Source organism: Gavialis gangeticus, unplaced genomic scaffold (genome assembly GCF_001723915.1).
Source record: "Gavialis gangeticus isolate Ggan-Ray unplaced genomic scaffold, GavGan_comp1, whole genome shotgun sequence".
Classification (NCBI taxonomy): Eukaryota; Metazoa; Chordata; order Crocodylia; family Gavialidae; genus Gavialis; species Gavialis gangeticus.
In genome coordinates, this window is record NW_017728995.1 from 24,556,382 (window position 1) to 24,573,354 (window position 16,973).

At 42.7% G+C, this 16,973-nt stretch overlaps 1 protein-coding gene across 1 annotated transcript in view; it reads right to left on the minus strand.

The window, feature by feature from the left end:
- GNB4 (G protein subunit beta 4) overlaps positions 1–16,973 on the minus strand; it is a 74,002-nt gene continuing 57,029 nt past the window's right edge. The window contains exons 3-10 of the mRNA XM_019503338.1: positions 13,925–13,963; positions 12,987–13,093; positions 11,891–11,954; positions 8,739–8,901; positions 8,279–8,345; positions 7,967–8,168; positions 6,103–6,319; positions 1–4,857 (exon numbers count right to left, since the gene is read on the minus strand). Of these exons, the coding sequence (XP_019358883.1) occupies positions 4,751–4,857; positions 6,103–6,319; positions 7,967–8,168; positions 8,279–8,345; positions 8,739–8,901; positions 11,891–11,954; positions 12,987–13,093; positions 13,925–13,963 (966 nt within the window). The 3' untranslated portion in view covers positions 1–4,750. The remainder of the gene's footprint in view (positions 4,858–6,102; positions 6,320–7,966; positions 8,169–8,278; positions 8,346–8,738; positions 8,902–11,890; positions 11,955–12,986; positions 13,094–13,924; positions 13,964–16,973) is intronic.

Consider the following 16,973-nt stretch of genomic DNA (forward strand, 5'->3'; position numbering starts at 1 on the left):
TTTTTTTAATTAGCTTAAATAAAAGCTTTAAGACTGTTTCTGAATACATACACAACCCAGAGGCAGTGCAGAATCACTTCATAATTGGTAACATGACTGAAGTTTTCCATCAAAGTAATCAGCAACAAGTGAAAGGAAAATAAAAACCTTTAGATGAGAAATGCTGGATTTGAGTTACAGACAAACTAAAGAGTCAAGCATGTTTAGAAGCGGTTAGTTTTGGACTCCTTTGGATGTCATATGTAGTACAAGTGTTTAGATGCTATTTTTTTTTAAAGGAGAAACACAAAGAGAGCACCATCGTGTAAGTAAAACAAAGGCTTGAAATACCTAAGACTATTCCACTGAATTCCATATTAGTCAAAACCTAAACATACTGTGTGGTATAAGAATGTCAGGCACATGTAATCTGTTATCAGTTATATCAATTAGTAACACTGTTCACACATTTACCATAACAACACTGCATTAACATTCTGCATGTATTTTACATAACCAGCAATTGGATAAAAAGGCTTGTGGTGCCTCTGAAGTGTAGGAAGTAGTTTGACCAGCATGCACGCCAGATTACTGTATACAAAGTGCACCATCAACCCATGCTTAATTACTTTTACAGGAAACGCTATCTCAAAATCTGTCATTCTGCTACACAACCATTTATACCAACTATTTGAATGAACCATTACCTATTCTCACCAACATTTTAAAGCACAGCACTAAACCTAGTGAAGGTGACAGCGTCCTCGAAGAGGAAAGACTAAGCGCTCTTGGAATGTTTTCACAACTACCGTCTTGGTTCCACCCTGAAGTGAAGTGAACCTCATCTGCGGGACAAGTGGCTACACCAGCTGACCGTTTCCAACCTGTACGTTACAGGGAGCGCACAAGGACGAGCAGGTATGCGAACCCTGCGCTGCCAAGTCAGGGTCAACCCCTCCCCTCAAATGAAAGCCGGTCCAACCTGCTTCTCTACTCCAAATGAGACACTGAACATCTGCAGTTCAGGAAGGCAGATGGTAATGAGGTTACAGAAAAGACAAAAAAAAATGGTCTGCAGACATGGAGGCAGGTGCACACGTTACTCTAGGTGATCTACATGAGCAAGATGCCATTGAGAAGCTTTTGGTGCTTTCCAGAATCTCAGTCCTGCTCTTACTCCTGCTAGAAAAAGTGACAGAGTCCTACTGTACCTGGGAACATGCCCAGCTTGGAGGCTGGCTTGCTCCAGATCCTCCAAAATAAAGCAAACCAACATTAAGACATGCTGGCAGGAAGCTCTGCCTGAACTAATGCAGTCTGTCATTAGGAGAGGCTCCAGCCAATTACATTTTCCCAAGGCCGTTTCATGTCAAATATGCTTAAGAAATAGATTCTGTGTTAGAACAGAGACTGGGGAAAAAGTTACGTTGGTACCGACTGGAAGTGCTCGGTACAATGATTGTAACTATTTTAGCGCTAAGCAATAACGAGGGAAGCCTAGTATATTTTTGTAACCACATTAAATTATCTGGAATTAGGACAGTTCTGTAACCTGGAGGTCAACTTTTTAGGGCAGTTTAATGCATATTCCCCCTAGTGCTGTAAAAACTTGCTACTTCTATTAAACTCGCTTGCTGTGCCGGTGAACAGTTAGAAGCTACACTAACCTGTGCCCCTGAGCTTATATTAAGCACAGGCATGCATCAGCATAGTTACCAATCCCCACAAGACATTTCCTTTGAAATGCAGGAGTTGGGGGAATGCTTTCAAGTGAAACCTGCAAACATGGCTTTCATGTCCTCACAGCAGAAGATGAGACTTGGTGCTCATTTAACCCTTAAGCTGCATCCATCTGAGCAAGCAGGCCATCTAAACGCTCACCCAAAGCCTGAATTTTCTGTAACAGCAAATTTAGGCCATTGCTTCGTCTTCACTTGATGTGCGTTAAGGGCTTTTTACAACTAAAAAACAACGGGGATTATACACCAGGAACTCGGGAGTGGCCATCACACTGGTGCGGTAAGCCAAAGCTTTGTGCCAGCTCCCAGCAGGAGTTAAATATTGTTTCCAGACAGACGCTCCCCTGCTGACATGCCAGTCCAGAAACAAGCATGAGTGACACCAGATGTGCAGCATGAGCAATGAGACGCTGTCTGCATACACTGAATCGCAAGAAGGGGGCAAGATTTGCAATACCCTTTGAAAGGGGCTTTGTAGTAAATCCTACTACTGCTGCCGCCTATTATTTCAAGAGCTGCTGAAGCCAAGAGAAGGGCTGCCAAACAGCTGGAGTGACATTCCTTGCAAGAAGGGTGGCATAAAGCCCGGACCTTGGGTACCAGGTTGTTTGAAGGTTTAAACAGAACAAAGCTACCACTTGAGGGGTTTTGAATTTTTATAACTACTAAGATAATTTATATCAGATTGTAAACACAGCACACAGCTTTGCCACAGGATGCTGACTAGACAAATTGCTTCTATATACACCTTTATATGGGAAACTTTTTTTTGTATTATTATTATTATTATTTAAATACTTTTGAAGGACACTTTCCTGCCAAAGCTCACTAACAGATTCTCAGAGGGATTCACTCACGTGACCTGCAAATCTAAAAAAAAATCAAGTGCGCCATTTAAAAACTAAAGCAAGTGTTCTGCCTGATCTCAAAGAGCTGCTCTCTTGGACAAGACATGAATAGGTCTGTTAATGCAAACAACTCAAAAAACAAAATGCCAAGGAGCTCCTGCGATGTACAACAGATCGGGATTTTGGTCCTACACCACAGTCTACCTTTAATAAAGCGTATACTTCTCCAGCACAAGATGTGCTTTTTTTAACCGATACTGAATTTACTGCAGTTGGCACATGTATTGGCACCTTCACCATCGTAAACATGGCAAGTTTACAGGCACAGTCTGGAAGTACTGACATTAGGATTACAAGTGGTAGAAACTTGACAAACAGTGGTCTCAGCAAAGATCTGATTTTTATACTACAAAAAGCCGGGCACTTATGTTCACAAACTGACTCCAGGATGTTCAGACTCTTCACGACTTCGGGGGAGGGCAGCAGGTTAACATTAGCCTTCAATTTGATAATCTGTTTGAATACGCGTCATTGAACATAAACACTTAAGAGAAGCCAATAGAAACAATCCCCCTTTTCCCAAGACCCCGTGTCCTTTCACGTCCTAATCTGATTTCCTACAGCACATCCATCACAAGCATGGTCGCACTGCCAGCACCAAAGCGTTAACTGGTTTCCATGGGAGTTTCATGAGGGTATGAACGGTCACAGCCTGAAGCAGCACGGTCATTCTTACTAGCTCAAATATTCTCACTCAGGACATACGTTTCATATTATGAAGCAAACTGCATCTAAGTGTAGGTCAAGAATGAAAGGAAGTTGCTATTACTGCGTCAGTCTGCAAAATCAGTGGCATCTAATAAGAAGCCTACGCGGAGACGGCTGCAGCTGTAAATGAGCTAGCAGGATTTTGAATTTTGAGCACAATTATTGACAAAGATCACAGAAGTTACTGGTTCATTGTAAATAACGTGGTTGCATCGTTTAGGCCTCGCTACACATACGCACAGCCAGCATGTTCTGTGGTAGCATGGCAGGGCTACCCTCGAACCTTGTGGTTGTACAGTGTGCCATGAACACCTATGTGCCCCAAAGGCCCTTTTGGAAATTTCAGAGAAATCCTCCTGGGTCTGTTTGTAACTGAACAGCAGGTTTTGAGAACAGGCTTCCACGTTCCTCCAATCTACGCAGTGAAATCCAGGCTGTGCAACCTCAGTAGTGCAAGCTAGCTGGACTCTCCTGGGTCAGTGTCATGGTGTTTACAACTACACTGTCAAAAGGAAAAGCACTTGGCCACTTACTAGAAGCAAAGCAGGTCACTTGGCTTATGTGCTGAGTTCTACATGAAAGAACTTACATGAGAAGCTGCGGAAAGGAAGCTCATACTCCTGGCACCAGGCTTTCAAATCCTTCTTTTAAATGTGCCTAGTGGAATTTAACTCGTTGGTGCGTGGAGGCCATGACTACTGATGGATGGACCGAGAACTACTCGCAAGGAGGACTAACCTCCGTGCTTGCTTTACATAGGCAAACAGGTCAAAGAGTGAATGAGTAAGGCGCTAGGTATTACCAAGGAGTCTTCAGGGCCTTTTTTAAAAAAAAAAAAGTCATAAGTCAAATGCCTTCCATTATAAAAACACACACATACCATTGGCTTCACTTTATCTACAGTAAATTCACAAAAACGTTTAAAACAGCAATCTAGTTCATCCACTACAAAACTCAGAAGTGACATCTCAGGTTAAATGCAAAGCTATAAATGTAGTTCCTTAAAAAAATGCAAACGTATTTCTTTACATACAGACAAATGTTACATGATTGGCTGCTATAATGTGTATATTCTGTTATGTACAAAAAAAGTACAGAATTGGCAGACTTTGAGCACAAGCAGAAATTCTTCAAGGGCAATCTAACCAAACCACCAAAACCAAAAAGCCTGGCTCTTAGTTTCTCAGTCACCATGATTATATGTGCTGGCCCCTTTTAAAAAGTCAGTGATTTCTCCCCCTCCCCAATTTCTTCACTTGATTTTTTTTCTAGTTTACAGAAAGCCTTTTTGTGTAATAATCAGTGAATAGAAAAACTTCACCTGCAAATACAAGGTAGAAATGTTATTTCACAGCTATAGGCTGCAGCATTGATCTCTCCAGGTCTCAGTGGAGAATGTACGTGTTTGTCCCCCAGTTAATTCCAGATTCTGAGAAAACTGTCCCAAGACCCTGTAGCTACAGCCATGCCATCATCAGTAACACCTAAACAGCTGACACGGTTGTCATGACCAGCAAGGACACCTGGAAAAGAAAGGGAGGGGTGTTAATGTGCAAAACCTGAACAGCTTCAGCTGTTATTCTTCAGCTTTATGTTCAGGACACTAAAAAAGAGACTGTTACTTAGGGTCTGTATTCAGAATAGCTGCCATATGAATCCTCAAACCTAAAATTTAAGGTATTTTGACTCCTTTTCTTCTACCCCACATTTCTCCAAGTTCTCCTCTGCCTCTCTCCAGCTCCTTCAACACCATAGCCATTCTCAGCCATCCAAAACTCAGTCCAAGCCACCAGCCATGTTTTGACATCATTTGTACTATTCCTTCATGGTTCCTTTCCTGGACTCTTGGAAATTTCCAGATTTCTCAAGCTTACCCAAACTTAACTCTCCTCCAATCCCACTTGCACCTCTGTCTCCTCCTAGAGGTATTTCTGTGCTTCCCTCGTGTCAAAATCCTGAGCTACGTACTCCTTTGCCAATCCACATTTTCCAGCCCATCCCCCTGCCCTGCAGAACTACACATTTCCCTGTGCCAACTTTTCACAGGCCTCAGTATAGTACATACGCCTAGTATTTACCACAGAAACATGAACTTATTAAGCAGATGTGAAATGGAATAAGGGGAGAAAAGGTGTCCCACAAGGTATCAGGAAACCTAGGGCTCTATTGCAAAAAGGTGGCGTTTCATTTTGAGGTGCAGCACTTCCGTTTGCTTTTTCCTTGAATGCACTGGGCTGGTTACTGAAAAGAGGACTGCCTATAACAGGTGCGGCTATAAATGAGCTCAAAAGGAGCATCATAACACCATGTTGCTGGGTTTTTGGTTGTACCCATGTTGGTCTAAGGAACAGGTAGGCAAGGTTCTTTGAGTAGATGTAATATCTTTTACTAGACCAACTGAGTAGCTGGTCTCATAAAAGATATCATATCTACTCACAAGAACCTTGTCCACCACTATAAAACCATACATTTAAGTGAAGCAACTGTTTTGCTAGGCAATGTCTATGCCAGGGCCATCAGTAACAAAGGCACCGGTGGTACCGACACAATGCACCTTACAGACCCTTCACTGCTACCCAGCTTGAAGACAGAGTTCAGATTTCAACTTTCTGATGTTGGGTAAATGAAACTGAAAGGGAAACAATTCAGCCTTACTGTAACAGTGCTGATGACTAGGAAGCTGGCTTTGCATCTTTGAAAGCTGCAGAAAGTAAAGTCTACATAAGAAACAGAAAGACCTGCAACAGTCTGCAGGCACGTTTACCTACCTGCTCTCTCCCCCTTTAAAGTATCCCACACGTTGCAGTTGAAATCATCATAACCTGCTAGCAAAAGGCGGCCACTTTTTGAGAAGGCTACAGAAGTGATTCCACAGATGATGTTGTCATGAGAATACATCATTAACTCCTGGTCTGCACGCAGGTCAAAAAGTCGACAAGTGGCATCATCAGACCCAGTAGCAAATGCATGCCCATTGGGAAAGAACTAGAACAAGAATGAAGAGCCATCAGTTTGACACCAGAGAAGCACGCTGCTTGTGTATTGTTACACACACACACACACACACACACACACACACACACACACTCTCTCTCTCTCTCTCTCTTTCACTGGAATCAATCAGATAACAGCCTAATAATTCATGAAAACAGAATGCAGATTTTAAAGATGAGGGAAATACTCCACTGAAAACGACTGTATTTAACAGTTCTAGATCTACAGGTGCAGTCAAAAAAAAACTTTGACCAGCCACTGATTGCCTTTGCAATATTCTGCAGATAGAGGGAACCAACTCGTGCCCATAAGATGGAGTGGAAGGCAGCTGTCTTTGGTTTTTTAGCAGTCTAGGGAGACAACTTGTCCAAGTACAGGTTTCGCTCGCTTTATGCTGTACATGCGTTCCTGGAAAAGGGTGTATAACTCCAATTCACATAAAGGGAACCCACTTTACAATGTAACAAACAGGGATATGTTCCAAGACCTCAACCATACTGACCCCCAGAGCCATTTCTACCACTTTCACAAGACGACTTTGGTACTTGCCAACAGCGGACAGTACACACAAGCACGGGGTGGGGGTGAATGTTTAGTTGGTATGAAGACAGGGTGGTGAAGGGTCTTCAGTGTCAAACCCCACATCACTGGTAGGACGTACAGGCAGGGTAACATCCACAGCAGATAAGCTAGTGAGACGCTTAAAAGCCATAATGGGGACGGCAACTACAGAAACACGTGTCGCAGACAAGCGAGGAGCACAGATCCACACAGGAGACTATATTTTGGTGCATATCACTCCCACAGTGCACTGCACAAAGCAGCTGACTGCAGGTTTCCACCACACTGCCTGCATAAGAGTGAATTTACCTCGCATATAAACACATTTTTGGTATAAAAAGGGTCATTGCATAAGAGTGAATTCACACAGAACCCACATAAAGCAAGGGAAACCTGTACATAATGTTTCATCTTGAGCTGATCAGCCAAGTTGCTTTGAACATGATACTACTGCAATTTTACACTTTAGGCTCCAAGATCCACAAGTCCTAAATAAAATCCAGTGCATGAGAACCACACTTCCAAAAACAGGACCAAGAAATGCACAACATACTGATTCAGCCACAAATGTACAGCCTGCAGTTCTCCACAAACCATGCTATTGGCATTCTGTAGGTTTGCATTTGCAATGGATTATAAAGCAGATACAATTAAAGTTTAGCTTTTGTTACCTCCTTATCAGAATTTGTATCCTGTGGATCAAAACATAGAGGAAATGCAACCCAATTTACTGAAAGCTGAGAAAAGGGCACCCAGCACGTGAGGGTGGTAGCAGCAATTAGCAGGAAAACCAAGACTAAACAAGAATATTACAGGATTATCTCTAGACCCATGTCAGCACATTACAGTATGGGTATACTAATTACACCAAAAAAACTAGACTGTAGGTGGTTAGACGCACTTTGATCTTAGTTATCAAGTCTATCATATTCTAAGAAGCTACATTTATCATCTGGGGGCTGAATGCACTAAGAGCCTCCATCCTGTTCAACTGCTGAAAGCTAAACTGTTAAAGCTGAAAATGCACAGGAACCCTTATTTCCTCTCTCTCCGTTTAGAAAAAGAAGGCTCACTTACACAAACTGCGTTAATGTCGGACACATGCCCCGTAAAAGACTGCCTGCACATCCCATCTCGAATATCCCAAAGCTTGGAAGAGGCATCACAGGCACCCGAAACAAAAGTCCTCATGTCTGGACTTAGAGATAGACTCATGACATCACCAGTGTGCCCTGTGAATGTGGTCGTCTGTTGACCAGTTTCAATATCCCATAGAGCACTGTAAGTAAAAACAAGAGTGTTAGGCCAATGTCTTGCATTCTCTACTAGTTTAGCTTTAAAATGACCAAAGTGCTTAAACACCAGACCCCTGCTGCCTCCAAAACTCACCAGGTGGTATCTCCTGAGCTTGTGACGATTTGGTTGTCATCTAGAAAACGACAGCAAGACAGGTATCCTGGAACAGAAACAAGGTGATGTTAATTTAACACCCCACTGCAGCAACAGAAGTGACCCCAAAACCTTCCTGTTATTTATACCAACACTGGTATAAAATTCTCAGTCTATCGTCAGAAGTACAGCTCCACTTCTGCATACAGGGAGCTACCAACACCATCTCCACTAAAACCGAGCAAGCATGCAACTCAGTTTTAAAGATGAGTCAAAACAAGTTCATAATATAAAAAAATCATACTTCAAAAGGGATCCAAACAGAGAGGTCATTAAACTATATTCCATTTGGTGAACCAGTAGGACTGTGTTCACTTTAGGACACGCTGTGAACTGTGCAGGCTTAGAACTGCTTTACTTAGCCTGAAAAGAAACAACAAAAAACCGAAATGCAGCTAACCTGTGTGCCCTGGCAACTCTCTGCTCACTCTCACGTTGCCCTCTCTGGTTTTCAAATTGTATATGGAGCAGATGTTGTCCAATCCACCACAGGCGACGTAATTGCCAGAAGGTGCATACGCACAAGTCATTACCCAGGAAGATCTCAAGGGAATGGCATGCATCTTTAGACAGACAAGGTGTGTTAGAAACACTTCAGATTTTGGGCAACCGCATTCCAAAAGAGCCATCTTTGCCCACCTACTGATTTCAGTTATCTGAAATTTTGCTTTAGCACTGCAGACAAAGTTTGCTAAAAAAATGCATGTATATACACACACGGGGAGAAAGAATCTGATTTTAAGAAACACTCACATTTTTATTGCAAATCCTTGCTTAAATTAAAGGATGGACAAGTACACCCCCTCCCTCCCCCCCATTGGTGTATGGTAGCTCAGAACAAGATCTTTTTTGTAATTTGTTAACGTATGAATATTTTGTAGTATGTGAAACTGCTTTTACATTGTACGCTAGGGCTTTGTTAGCCACATTCCTCTTCCCAGTTTTGCTTCCATGAACCAGATGCTCAGATGATGTAAAATGCAACCATGCCAATTTACATCAGCAGAGGATCTGCCCATCCCACACACACAGCTCTGGGCCTGCCTTGTTTCCACACCCCCTACTACTTTCTCCAGTCCAAGGAGCAGCACTTATCTTGTACAGTCAAACCCAAATAACAGCACTTTCATGTCACACATCAGCTAATCAGCTTTCACCATCAGTGGGTGACTTCCAGACATGATAATGCAAAACTCCCCAAATCTCCCACACCACCAGACATTTTTCACAAGCCACTTAACATCAGCAGCTTAAGTGATTTCTGCTGGGTAAATTTACCCCTTTATGTCACAATTATCAACGAATGACCCGAGGTCCAACCAGTTAGCAGACAATTATTGGCAAATAATTTGCCCTGCTAAAGAAGTGTGCACCAATATAAGAACAGCAAAAACGTGGTTTCTTTGCAGCTGTTACATCGGCTTGTCGGGCGCTTGTTCAGCACCTGGGAATTCAAGGAACCACCAGAGCCAAAGTGCCGCTTGGCTTGCCTAGGGCTTTAGTGCTACCTGCACAATTTATCCTGTAGTCAATTTGGAAAAGGTGCAGAACTTCTTATCAGGTAGTGTGATCTTTGGGGTGTGCCTGGGACACTTTGGGAAAAATCAAACATTAAATAAAAGGTTCAGAGCGAGTGAAGCACATATGCAGGGCCACTGGGAGGGGGCCTAGAAGGCCTTAACCTCCTCTAACGTGTGTGTGTGGGGTGACAAAACTGAAGGAAGGGAAGGCTAGTCAGCATATCATTCTTTAACATGGCATCATTATTATGATTTCTTTATTAAGAAAAAAGTAACATCTCTGATAGATGTTACACAAGCTCAAAAAAGGGTATAAGTTACAGCCTCTCCAAATTCAGACCCATGGTGCCACCTTTGGGAAGCGATCGGAGCATGAATAAGGGCCACCTGGTGTACAACTGCAGTTACTGTCAACCCTGTTTAAGATCACAGATTTGTCAGTCCTGCATGCGTGACGTTCCCAGCATTTGACTGTAATACATTCCCACTGCCACTTTGCAAACGCTGTGGTTGACTGCTCCTGCAACAGATTTATGCTGTTGCTTCTGTCAAATTACATTAGCCGTGTGAACAGATGAAGAACAAGAATAAGGCATTAATTAGAATTCAAAAAGATTCAATTCTCCCACTCAGAGACAAGCTTTACAGCAAGGATCAGGAGAGCTGCTTTCCCTCCAAAAGACCCTGGGATCACAGCATTGCTCCTGCAATGCAGACACCACTCGTCTAGGGCTTTGTTAACATAGGGTATAAGGAATATTCTGTTTTACTCCATGAGTAAAAGCTCTACATAAAAGGGATTCTACCCAAGCTAAAAATGCATTCGGAGTTAGAAACAGAGGCTAAGTGCAGACATTCGTAGAGGTTAGGGGGAGGTTAGACCGAGTTAAAAATAGCCAGCTGATCTAAGGTAAGTCAGGATGGAGAGAGGAGGGCCTAGGGAGGGGGAGCTAGAGAGATCAGGGGTAGCAGGAAGGATCCACTGGAGTGACTGGGGAGAATCTAGGGGGCAGGCAGGATTCACGTGGGGTTCCTGGGGTCCAGGATGGTTTGACGGGATCAGGGGGATTCACAAGGTCGGGGGGGGGGGGGGGAGGGGGGGGGGGGGGGGGAGGGGGGGGGGGGGGGGGAGGGGGGGGGGGGGGGGGAGGGGGGGGGGGGGGGGGAGGGGGGGGGGGGGGGGGAGGGGGGGGGGGGGGGGGAGGGGGGGGGGGGGGGGGAGGGGGGGGGGGGGGGGGAGGGGGGGGGGGGGGGGGAGGGGGGGGGGGGGGGGGAAAGAGTCTTGGGGGAAACCAAGGGGCTGTTTTTAGCCCCCCCAAATTCCCTCCAGCAAACGTAGCCCTATCCCCTTTTGCCCCTTCCCCTACTGATACTTACTTCCTTGGCTTCTGGCAGCAGCAAACACTGATAAAACCAGCACCCGGACCAGCTTGCAGGATGGAGAGTACGGGGGCTGGCTGGTTGGTCTATGGCAAGGGTCCAGGGGCTTAAAAATGGCCTGGTGCCAGAGGGACAGGTAAGAAAAGTGCAGCTCTGGGGCTGGGGCCAGCAGCTGGGCTTTCCCAGCCTGGGGCCATGCAGGTAACTGTCCTGAAGTTTGATTCACCAGTCTAACCTAGACTGATTAAGTATGAGTGTACATCAATCCAGGTCTACCTTAGACAGGGTTCCACCATTTTTAGACAGGTCTGTGTGCATATAACTTCTGTACTGTTCTGGGGTTTAGACTGATTACCAATCACTAAGACGGGGTCTAAGTGTAAAGTCTGCCCCTGGGTGAACTAAGATAGATCTGGCGGCCATTTTTAACCCAATCTAACCACACCCTAGACCCCAAAACGTCTGCACTTAGTGAGAAAGGTAAATCAAAGCAAATTAGTTACATCTTCAATCTAAATAAATGACAAGTATTTTACGAACAGAAGGAAGAAACAGATATAAAAATCAAAGGAGAGAGAAGAAAATCAATCCCACCACCTCAGAGTGCCAGATTATAGGCCCAGATTACCATAGGGATTATAAACAACTCTACCTTATTTGTTGTATAACTATCCCAAATAATTAATTTTCCATCTTGGGAAGCGCTGACTAGTAGCCTAAAGATAACCACAAAACAGAGAATGACGTTAATTCCTTGCATCCTACTAAATTTCAAAATAGACACAAGCCATACATGAATACAACTCAGAATAGGCTTTCCATTTTCGGCTTCTTTCTATTTTTAAATCTTTTTAGGGCCAATATATCCTTGAACAGCTGCAAAGAACAGTATGTTGCAGGATGAAGAACATTACCTGCGTCCATGGGCACACAGTCACTATTGAAATAGGCTACAATAACTGATTTCAAACTAGAATGCCCATGTGTTTGAATGGAGGATATCAGTTATTCAGAAAAAAATTCACACTTAAGAGATGTTCCAGAATTATCTTTTCACTCCATCGGAACTAATGAACAAACAACAGTCTTCTTGATTTAGTCTTTTTTTTTGTTATTGTTGAGAATTCTTGAAAGTTTTTATTAAATATTGTTCAAAACATTTTCAAAAGAACTAATACAGCAAGTTATCAATACACTTCACTCTCATCTGGGTAACTTGCCAATTTTTTTTAATGAATTCCTTAGTCATAATCAGCATTAACACTGGAACAGCTATAACTACATAGCAGGATGTATTTCTTATTGTTGCTTACAAGACAATGCGTTTCCTAGGAACTTAAATGTGCTGTCTTATGGCTTTATTAATGCTCTGTTAACATACATTTACAGTAAATCTTAAAAACATATTAAGTTACATTATTTCCCTTTGATGTTCAGAGACTGCAATATAAATAATTCCAAAAAGCTAAGTGGTATCAAATTTGAAAAAACCCCAAAAATTCTCCAACAGCTTTACAATGTCCTTATAAGAGAAGTTATATTTTCATTATTCATATAGTTAAAATTAGCTTTAAAAAAAGGCAGTATAAAGTATGGAAATATTTCTCAAACCATGATCCATGTTCTTAGGGCAGGCGGAAGCGTGATTAGGTCCCAGAGCTGGGTCTATTTTCTGATATTAACCTACAACATTTTCAGGAGTTAAAAAGTGCCCTTGATCTCTGACTTCAAGTATCAATTGTACAAACCTTGAATCAGATCCCCAGTGCATAGCATAGATTTTAGCTAAGTGACCTCTCAGCGTACGCCTTGTTCGCATTTGGATTCGCCCCACTGAGTCCAGACTTGTGGTGATCTGCACAGGAAAACAAAACTTATTGATTATTCCGCATCTCAGAGATGGTCAAAAGTGCAAGCAACACTTTGAACACTTCTAGAACCCAAGTATCTTGCATCAGTAGGCTTCAGACGTACAACAGCAACGTTAGTAAAGCGCAGGGCAATCCCACAAAAATTAGGTCACATGACGTTCTAAACAAACCAAGGGGTCTTCCAAAATTCACGGTAACAGTAAAAGCAGAGTTAATAACTGCTACTGTAAAGTTGCAGACCCTCTTTGAAGACAATTTGTCTAGACATTCTGTATAAACTTGATCTTTACGTTGCCAAAATTGACAAACACTTAAGCAATAGCCACAGAAGAAAATCATTCAGTATTTGTTGCAGTATATTTTGGTTGCAATTGAAAAAAAACTTAAAACTGGACTTTAATCAAGAATAACTTCAGTTTCCAAATATAACAAATTATTTACACCCAGGGATCCAGGAACAGTTTTCCAACAGCCGAAGTGGTGGGATAGAACTATGAAATTATGTAGTTCTATTTTAAAACTTTAAGCAAGTAGCATTAGTATATAAACTGAGAAAGCTAAGTACTTGTAACGTGTCTGTCCCTATAGGAGATAGGGTCTGACAGCCAGTTGATATCAGTACAGAGGTCTTCATAAATCTGTCTCGTAATTAAAGCTAGAAATTTTGTAATTTCAGTAGCACACTAAGTACCATACTTCTAGAGAATTGCTACACACTGATTCTGTCCAGCCACTATTCTCAGTCAGCTATAATCATGCAGGAATCCTACGACTGCATACATGCAGCTTTTACATATACAGAGCTAATGACATACCTGAGCAAGAGTTGTGTCACTACATGCTTTTCTGGCATGCTAAAACAGAGGAAAAAAAACAGTTATTCTCAATATAGAACACAATTACATTGAACATAACCTGAAAACATTTATCAACCGAAGTCCTTTTAAATCGAGACTGAAAATCTGATAGGAATTTAAAAAAAATAAAATATGCAAGGTCAATAGTCTCTGATCTTAGTTTAAGAGTGAAACCAACACTTAACTAGCTGAAATAGGTAAGGATCTTTACAATTTTAAGTCATTAAAAAGAAGCTAGAGTCCTTAACTGAATCTCCCTCTGAACTGGTGAATGTTACATCGAGCCCTATGCAATTTTAAACCATTCACTTAAAGGGCTTTTTCTATCATTCAAGAAAATCAGACACATTATGGGGTAAGAGTAGAAAAAGAGGAGGAAGCATGCAACTAAGGCCTGAATGAAGAAATCTTACCATCACTTTTAACAGAGGAGGAGGAGGAGACAGCATGCTCCACCTGAAAAAAAAACCCCCAAAACTGGCAGAGGACCGAGGGAGAGAAGCTGAGACATGCAGTAAACCGAAAGCTTTGACAGCTGAGCTCTCCTAAGTCTACCTTCCAGAGCTGCATTTGTAGCTCAATTTTACTCTCTTCAAGATGAGGGAAGAAGCAGAAGTAGTTGAATCTCTTGGTTTCTTTCTTCCTCCCTACTTTTAGGAGAAGGGCACTGAATTTAGCAGGAGAGCTAGAGACACAAAATCCCATTTATTATCACTGCTAAGTAAGAAGTGAGCAGGGGTGGTCAGTGCTGCGCGTGAAACACGACAAAAGGGAAGACGCTGACTATTTACATTACACTTGCTCAGCTTGCTTGTCCCAGGAAGCAATTCTTAATCCTTTCATTATGATCATCTTACTTGTGGCAGGAAGTGGTGCTGTAGGAACTTCTTCCCGGCTACTCCAATTTGGTACATGTGATTTCCTCTTTGACACAGCTGTTCCCACCCAACTGGCAAATTAACATAAGCTACAGATGTTTGAACAGTAGCATCCTGTCTGCAGTCTGCTGCCTTTGCTGCTTAAACAAGGAAGATCTGTTCCTAGAATCAGGACAGGGTCAGTATCCTCAACCCTTAGTTTATCTGTATTTTTAAATTTAGATTTTTACTGGCAAGGCTAGCAACAGCAGCTCTTAAGGTTGCCTAACGCTTTCTATTCAAAGACCCCATTCTCAGTTCACTTCACTGATTTTCAACTGTAATCGGCTGACTTTTTCCATGCCAGATGTTGGCCCCCTCAGAATTACTTTGGAAAGTTTTAGCCAAACAGTTTGGCCATTTACAAGAATAAAGACAAAACTACATTATTCCCATATTAAATTCTGGCTACCTTTCTCTTTGAAAAAGTGTAGCATCTGCAAGGTTTTAGAGCAAGGACTTGAAATATGTCAGGTACTAGGAATGTGCTTTGTCATCCCTACAAAAATTCACACTCATTTGGGCATGTTGGACTTTTGAAAAATTGCAGTTTTTATATGCTCAGCAGAGATTTTAGATTTTGGCAGCTACACTGTCCACAGCTTCTGGCTACACCAGGCCTGCTACTACTGCCCAGAGCCGAGTTGGATTTCCCTGCACCTGCAGCTTTGACTGTGGGCCATACCAGGTGCAAGTGACACCTCTCATCTTGCTGCTCCAGACAACATAAAAAAAGAATGCTGCCCTGTTCAAGTGTACGGGGGACAAAAGGGCAGCCCAGCTTCGAGATGGATGGGGACAGGTGGGGCACATACACAAGGAGAGTAGCCTGGGACAGGGAACCAGATGAGGTAGACAGGAGGCTGGTGGGGGAAGAGGGAGGAAAAGGGAAACAGGAACTAAGCATTTGGGGGCAAGGAGAATGGCAGAGACTAAGACTGGCTGGCAATTCGAACTGGGATAAGAGCCAATAGCTTGAAGCAGAGAGGCAGACTGACTAGGACCCAGACGGAAGGAAGAAAGGAGGATGGAGGGGAGAAACTGAAACCAAACTGCACAGCAGGGTAGAACGGAGCATAAGCTTGTAGCCATGGGGGATAGCTTAACTGGCTGAGCACAGGTAACAGGAAAAGGTTTCCTCCGCCCTTGGTTGAGGAGGAAAACAGTACAATTGGACAAGGAGTCTGAGGAGGAAGCTAAGGATCAGAAACATTTGGTGGGATCAGAGGCTGCAAGTAACTGATTGGACAGAGAAAATAAGAATACAAGGGGGGTGAACAGGATGTTGAATGGTTGGCAAAGAGAAAGGAACAAGTGGCCGAGGGATGGTACATGATTAGAACAAGGACTGGTTAAAAGACAGAACAGAAAGGGTCACACCTGGAAGAAAAGGCAAAAGTTTGCACTCACTAAAGATGGATGGAACCCAGCACTCCCCAAGTCTCACCGCTTCCCGTTTCTCTGCTGTCAGTGAAACCACAAGGCAAGGAGCCTCTCTCACCTGAGCACTGATCCAGAAATGAACTATTACGCTGTCACTTACTCTGGCAGCCAAAAGGCACAATTTTTTGCTGACAGATTCAAAGGTTCCAGTCATGCTTGCATCCTTCAACATGTTCAAATCGCAACTGCGTGGGCACTTTTTATGCTCTCCTTTCTTAACTTTATAGTGCAGTTTGCAACTTTAATGTTTGCTTAATGCAAGTGTGGTGTGTAATTTCGGGGGCTTTTATATCAAACTGAAAAATATTCATCATGTGGTTGGTAAGATGCCATATGATGAGTATTTTTTCAGTTTAATATAAAAGCCCAAGAAATTATTAATTTATTTTCACAAACACCTGTGACAGTTAAGGTGGTATCATCATCATCCTACATCCCCATAAAGGGAACACAGACACAAAAATAAGGGTCACGAGTCCACTAATTTGAGATGACGAATCAGTCACTTAGGACTGAATTTCTGAGCAAACTTTGCACTGTATAGGATTTGATCAGCTAACCACTGCTGTTATTAAAATTCAGCCACAGATACAAGTGCTCAACCAAGGGGCCAAGCCTAATATTTAAAAAATAAGAAATCTACATTT